The sequence below is a fragment of the Phodopus roborovskii genome, unplaced genomic scaffold (genome assembly GCF_943737965.1).
Source record: "Phodopus roborovskii unplaced genomic scaffold, PHOROB, whole genome shotgun sequence".
Taxonomy (NCBI): domain Eukaryota; kingdom Metazoa; phylum Chordata; class Mammalia; order Rodentia; family Cricetidae; genus Phodopus; species Phodopus roborovskii.
The window spans coordinates 24,176,164-24,183,401 of record NW_026126459.1 but is presented as its reverse complement, the minus strand read 5'-3'; the positions used below and the strand labels follow the sequence as shown (position 1 = coordinate 24,183,401).

Genomic DNA, 7,238 nt, shown 5'->3' with positions numbered 1-7,238 from the left:
CCTCAGGCCCCACCCAGCCTGCAGGATGGGGGTGGGGGCAGGGACTCCAGAGGGTGAGCCAGGCTTGCTCCTTTCTTGCCGCTGTTCTATACTGTGGGCCCCAATCCTCCACTCCAGGTTGTCTGTGAAGGTTACAGAGAGTTGGGGTGCTCTTGCCAGTGTCCTGCCTCCGAGGTGACTCAGGTGGGACATTCTCAGGCCACCTCACTGGACACTTGCTAGGTCAGAGGCCCCCTATCCAAAATAAGAGGATTCCCTCAGGAATGAAGATGGTCTAGCCAGGAGTCTGGCTGGACACATACTGACTACTAGGAGCCAGGCCACCTGTCCCTCTGGGACCTGTCAGCAGGCAGGCAGAGAAAGCTCTGTTGGGTAGTGTGTTTACTTGTTTCCCTAGAGTGTCAGGCCTGGAGATTACAGGCTATTTTCCCACACAGAGGGACTAGAGCCCTTCTCTGCAAGCCCTATCCATTCCCTTGCTGTTCATTCCCTTAATGGGGCACCGGCTGTTTAGCTCTTCAGACTGTTTCACAATCTTTGATGCAATGAAGGGCCACTCCCATCGTTGTTCCACCTTTGTCCCTACAGTTCCTAGTCCCCTTCACTTTCCAGTTGCCAAGGATGGCATGAGAGCCTCGGCAGGGCCAGGTGCTGAGGGCAGGTGCTAGCCTTGAGTGTGAACAGGGAATCTGCTGTGCCTCCTTCATCCTTGTTCTCTCTAAGCCTCTCCTTGGAGTCACCCAACCGAGGGCAGGACTCAAAGCAAGTGGCTCAGAGTGCTGCTGCCAAGAGACCCTTGGTGGGAACATGGAGTAAGGGGGCTCTCTCAGGTCTGGGGGTGGGGTGGGTGGGGTAGATGGGCAGGGAAGTGGAGTTGGGAAGGCAGCTGTCCCTTCAAGCAGCAGCACCTCTAGGGGGCTGAATAGAAGTCCATGGACCCATCCTAGGGTCCCCACACTTCTTTGCTGGGCTCTTTCTGTTCCCAGGTTTGGAAGCTTTGCACAAGAAGACAGCCCCCGGTTGCAGCACCTACCTCATGAGCATGGGGCAGGATGGTAGGGCACGTCTAGCCCTAGCAATGTTGGGGGCATACCAAAGAATCCAGGGGTGGAGTGCAGGGGTAGGGTGCAGGGGTGGGGTGTAGCACGCCCTGCAGGGGAGGCACACTGGCCATCCACTCCCTCTGCTAATATTGGATTGGGATCCTCTCCTTCAGCTGTAACCATTTCTACCTCATTTTGCTGTGTGTTGTACATGGGCATATTTATCTCCTGTCTGATAATGCTCTGCAGTTGTGGTCTGTCTACCTCAGAAGAGACTGTATTTTAAAAGAAAATATTACACAGTATTAAAGTTATGATGTGTGGCATTTGAAGGATTTCTTGGGGGTTGTGGGATGCGGGAAGTGTTGGCTACTCAGGTCTGTCAGTGCCCTGGCTGTGGCTCTGGGTGTTTCTGTTCCCTCAGCAGAAAGTTATGGAACTTTGCTCTTCAGGCCATGCCAGTGGCTCAAGGTCACATATAAAGAGCCTTCCATCCTGACTGATTGACTGTATCCCTAGACTCTGGAGTATAAGGAACAGTGAAGTGTGAACATGTTTGTTGAATGAATTCATGAACAAAGGAGGGCTGAAGAAGAAGAGGAACCCTTAAGACCATGACAGCAGCCCTGGTTGAGGTGAAGGTCATACTTATCTTCCACAGGGTGGAGGGGCAAGGTGTGGAGGCATCCAAAGCCCAGTTTTCAGGCCATGAGGCCCCTTGTCCATTTCCTCACTGTCTTTTAGTCCCAGTTATCTCTGACAGCTCACAATAAACCGATAAATGGAAAAATTAGGGACACTGTGGAGAGGCTGGGATCTCAGGGCCTTGCCTGCCACAGACCAAGGAGAATGGCATGCTGGGTTCCCTCTTAGGGTTCAGTATGAGCTCACAGGAGGCGAAACCAGAAGCAGCCACTGGAGGCACAAATGGGATATTTCCAGGATTCAAAGAGCTCTACCTTTTGGTCCTTGGAGGTCCAGACATGTCCTCCTGCAGCTTATCATGTACCTATTGTATGATGACATTGTGGGGATGCTGAATAAAACCACCTACCCAAACTTCCAAGGACACCCCTGAGAAGCCATAGTGGGGAGAGTCCTCCAAATGGATCCTATAAATATATAACTGAAAAGCAGGTAAGGGTACTGGGGGTGGATTCTAGCAATCTTCTCACGGCTGGTGCAACTGTTTGATTTTGATATAGTCACTGGAGATTTCTGTTGAGTAGACCCTGATATTTCTAGAGGAGTACTCCAATGAAGAATTCAGGGCTTCTCTCAAGAATGCCCAAAAGGAGCCAGGTTGGTGGTGGCCCACACCTTTAATCCCAGCACTCAGGAGGCAGAGGCAGGCGGATCTCTGTAAATTCAAGGCCAGCCTGATTTACCTACAGATCAAGTTCCAGGCCAGCAAGCACTGTTACACAGAAAAACAAAACCAAACAGAATGCCCAAGAGGGCTAAGGAGATTGCTCAGCAGGCAGAGTGCTTACCATGCAGACGTGGAGACCAGAGTTTGGGTCCCCAGGACCCATGTAAATGCTGGGCTGTAATTCCAGCCTTTGGAAGGCAGAAGTAAGGGATCCCTCAGAGTAAGATGGCTAGCTGGACTAACCCTATCAGCGAATTCTGGATTCAACTGAGAGACCCTGACTCAAGGAATAAGGTGGAGAGTGATTGAGCCTGTGAGGCTCAGGCCTGTACCAGTACACACACAGGTGCTCTCACACCACACACAGACACATGGGGGAGAAAAAAAGAAAGAAAAAGGAAAAAGAAAGAAAATACCCACAAGTGGCAAGTCAGGTATCTTCCCAGGAGGGAGAGGTAGAGGTCAGCAAAATATGGAGACTGGAGAGGACATTGTTGACATCCTTCATGTTTGTTACAAGAGCAAGACATGGGGGCAGGAGTGGGGAGTCCTGAGGTTGGAGAAGTCAGGTAGGATGCTAAGTTACCCTTAAGTACCCTCTGCATGTGGGTTGGACAGGTGGCTGTGGACAGGAGACTGGTTTCAAAGAATTCACACTCTGTCAACAAACCTTTGCTCAACACTTACATACTGGTCACTATTGGGACAAAGTGGGGACCTGAGTCTTAGGGTGAGACAGTAAAAGGTCTAGCTGCAGTGTGTTGGGCATGATGGTGTGTGTGGAGATACTTAGAGATGAGCTATGATGTGTGTGGGCAGCGTGTGTGGCCCCCTGAAGACATGAGATAGCAGGGTCCACCATGAAGGCCAAAATGCCGGACTGTGGACCAAACCACAGTCAAGCCATCTTGGTAAAAGATGTGTTAGGTAAGTGGGGGCCCAAGTATGTGGGGATGGGAGAGCCGGGAATTTGTCCAGTCCTGAGAAGATGAGGGTTTAGACTAGCAGATGTGAGAGCATCTGGGAGAATCTAGGCCTTGACTGGAGAGCGCCCAGAGCATCTGGTACAAATCTACATACATGAATTAGTTTAGATTAGGCATCTGAATATAAAGCTCGTCCTGTCACCCAGTCCCATGGGTTGGGTCACCAGTTCTGTCTCTCCACCAGAGGCTGCTGGGAGCTTCTTTCCCTAGACCCTGTGGCCCCTGATTTCTCTCTGGCAGGAGCGTTCCACGTTCCACACACGTCCCTCGCCCCTGCTCCGCCACAATCCCCAGCCTTGAGGCATTCGGAGCCCCTCCCTCAGGCCCAGCCATGGTGTGGGCGCTGGTCCTGGCTCTCTGCAACCGGGCACTGGCCCCCACAGGTGCGCTGGACGCCATGGGCCCTCATGCAGCCGTCCGCCTGTCAGAGTTGCTGACCCCGGAGGAGTGCAGCCACTTCCGATCGCTCCTTGAGGCGCCAGAGCCTGACCTGGACGCGGAGTTTGCCCGGCTATCTGAGGACCGGCTGGCTCGCCCCGAGCTGCTCACACCCTCTCCGGGAAAACAGGGCACCGTGGGGCAAAGGCGGCGGGCAGCAGCTACGCAGTCTTCGGAGGGGCCGAAGGGCGCGCCAGCCGAGTTCAGGGAGGTTTCCGACGGCTGTCGCGAGGCGCTGGCGTCCTGGTTGGCTGCCAAGGCCCCTGCCCTGTCGTGGGACCGCATGGCCCGAGCCCTGCGACGCAGCGGCCGTCCCGATGTGGCGCGGGAGCTGGCCAAGAACCTCCACCAGCAGGCGACGTTGCAGCTGCGCAGGTCGGGCGCGAACTACATGAAGCCGCCTGTGGCTCCTGCCCCCGCCCCGGCACCGCGCGACCGCCGCGCTGCGGTCCCCGAGCCCTCCTGGGACGACCTAGAGCTGATCGTGGAGCGCTTGCCGCAGCCCCCATACACGCGAAACCCAGCAGCCTGGATCGGGCCATTGGCTCTAGGCCTTCTCTCCGGCTTCGTGGGCGCGCTGGGCACCGGGGTGCTGATCACTGTGCTCACGCTCTGGATCGCCGGCAGCGACGGCAACCCTGCGCGACCTCACGCCCCTGCACCGCGCCCTAAATCCCGGCCCAAACCGGCCCCGGCGCTCTGTCGCTGGGAAACAGAGCAGCTCCTGCCTGGAGCCTGGGCACCGAGGGGGCGGTCCCCCAACCACGGGGCCCCACTACTATAAAGTTTCCAAAGGATGTGGAGGGCGCAGTTTGTGGCTGGTTGAATGGAAATGGGTGGTGCGGGCCTCAGGAGCGGGCTCAGGGGTCCCCAGAGCTGTCCCCCATCCCATGCCAAGAAGCTGCTCACTTCTCCATATGGGGCGCAGCCAGACTCTTGACCCCAGAGCTGACTGGCAGGCAAGTCTGTGCCCCAGAGGCCGGTGGGTGCCTGTGCAAGGAGCTCGGGTCCTGCTGGAATGTGCAACGCCACTCTGTCACTCTTCAAGGCCTCCTGAAGACCGGTGGGGACCTCACACTTTCCCACCCACCCTGCCATAGCCAGGCAGTCCCAGGGCCAGGGGTTTGGGGGCAAAAACACTGACAGAATGACAGGCCAGTCCAAGAGGAGAGTTGAAAACAAGATTGACGTAACCCTTTATTGCAAATTCTAAAGTAAAAAGATGTACAGTACAAAGTAAAATTGAAAATTCAGACTATAAACTTCCAATCCACTTATACATTCTCATTTCTCAAGCATTTCTGCCATTTCCGCATAAACAAAACAGGGGACAAGTCAAGGGGGTAAGGAAGGAGATACAGCAAGGGGGAAAAATTAGAATCACAAACCCCAGAAGCAAGTGCAAGGAAAGACATTTCTCGACCTGCTGTCCTGGTGATGAGAAGCGGGGGAGGGGAGTGGAGCGGTGCAGTTTAAAATGGCTCTCAGAATAGCAGCGTTTATGGTACTAGTTCATCTTCCTCAAGTCCAAAGTATACTTTGCCCTTCCCTGGCGCCTTGGTCTCTGTATCTCAGAACACTTTACAAAACATCTAGTTAAAGCCTCACAACACCCCTGTGAGGTAGGTCAGTATTATTACCCCCATTTTACAGATGGGGAAACTGAGGCACAGAGAGGTTAAGTGACTTGCCCAAGGCCACACAGCGAGCCAGTGGTCAAGCTAGGGATGGAACACGTTCTGTCCCTCTTCTGGAACCACTGGACCACACTCCCCTTTACCTATGTACATTCTTCACACACACACACACACACACCACATGTGCACACCTGCCCACTTGGCCCCACTTAGCCTCTATGTACAGCAAACAGCAGTGGGATCAGGGGCAGAGGTGCCTCAGGAGTGTTGTAACAGAGAAAGTCTTGAGAATGGGTCCAGGCTGCACTAGCCATGGTGCAAGTCTTGGCCTCACACCCAGACTTCCTCTTCTCCCGACGCCCCCTGCCCCCCCACTGACTGGTGGCAGCTGATTCTTTAGGCGGTGGGGGAGTACCTGAAAATGAACGAAGCTTTTTGCAAAACTTTGGGCAACATCTGAGAAAAGAAAGAGGCATCGTTAGGGAAGATGCCCAGGACTCAAATCGCCGAGTCCTAACCCTCCACAGAAGGCCTGGAGGTTGGGGCTGAGGGACAAGGATGGGGACTGACCTACCAGCCATCTCTCTCCAGTTCAGCTTCTAGAGTGGGCACTTCAAGACCCTCCTGAGTGTCCCTAGACCAGGAGACACAGCCTGGAGAGGGATGTTCCCAAGGGGTGCCCCCTCCCCTGCACAAATGTGAAGGGGACAGCCCCAGTCTGGGATTATGGGAGTGGACGGAGGGCATGGCCCAACACTAGCTTGTGGAGGGGAAGCTGCTGGGCAGCGTGCTTGCTAGCTTTGAGGGATGGGAGTAGCTTTTTCTTAAGTCATTTCCATGAACAAGACAGAAGTAAGGCCAGTCCAGCTGGGTTGGTTGAGGCCATCTCTGGGGGCTCTGCTGAGGGAGACAGCTGAAGGAGGGGTCCAGCCTAAGGGGTAATGCCAAATGCAGTGGCAGCAGGTATCTGGGGACCTGGACCTGGCTTTTTTTCTGCAGTCTCTACCTAGCCCTGCTCTCCTCTTCTCAAATGCTTCAGGGTCCGGTTCCCAGACCCCTCCCAGAACTCGAGGATGGGCAAGTCAAACAACAGACACACACCAAGACAGGCTTCCCTTGTGTGGTAAAAAGGGTCGTTTTTATTTTGTTTCATTTTGGCTTATAGTAATTGACTTTTTTTAAAAAAAAAATCATGTCTCGTTTAGTGCAGCGTTGGCCTCCATGCATTCACTAACACTCTATTGGTCTTTTACAGTTTGCATTGGCTGTGGAGACAAAATGAAAGAAACCCTTTGGGCGCAGTAGCTCCAGGGCCCTGATAGGGAGCTTGTTTCCCCTCTGCCCACAGCTTCAGATGCCCAAGTGGCTCGGGGCCAGAGAGTGAAGGCAGGCCACAAGGACTTGGGACATTTCCCTGCTCTCACCCTCTGCTCTGGTTCCAGTCTCCTCACCCTCAGCCACAGGGAAGTTAAGGAAGAGGGGGGTTATTTTCACACAACCAGCAGTCATGGTGGCTACTGCTCAGGGGCTTTGGCTCTGCGTTTTTAAATGAACAGCATCACATGACTGTTTGCTTTTTTCTTTTTATTTTATTTTTTAAAGGAGGACTGTGGAATATAAATACTGCACCAAGGACCTGCTACAAAAAATAAATATTTATATTATATTTATATATCTATATATATATATGTGTGTGTGTGTGCAGTGGTACTGGCTGCTGCTGCTGCTCTTTGATTGGTGGGCTTCGTGAATATTTGGCAAA

The 7,238-nt window shown here is 53.5% G+C and overlaps 1 protein-coding gene across 1 annotated transcript; it reads left to right on the top strand.

Annotated features, from left to right (window-relative positions):
* Positions 1-3,688: 3,688 nt before the first annotated feature.
* On the top strand, positions 3,689-4,623 carry Tmdd1 (transmembrane and death domain 1). Its single transcript, XM_051190161.1, has one exon. The coding sequence runs from the start codon at positions 3,733-3,735 to the stop codon at positions 4,621-4,623; it is 891 nt and encodes a 296-aa protein (XP_051046118.1). The 5' UTR covers positions 3,689-3,732.
* Positions 4,624-7,238: the final 2,615 nt, after the last annotated feature.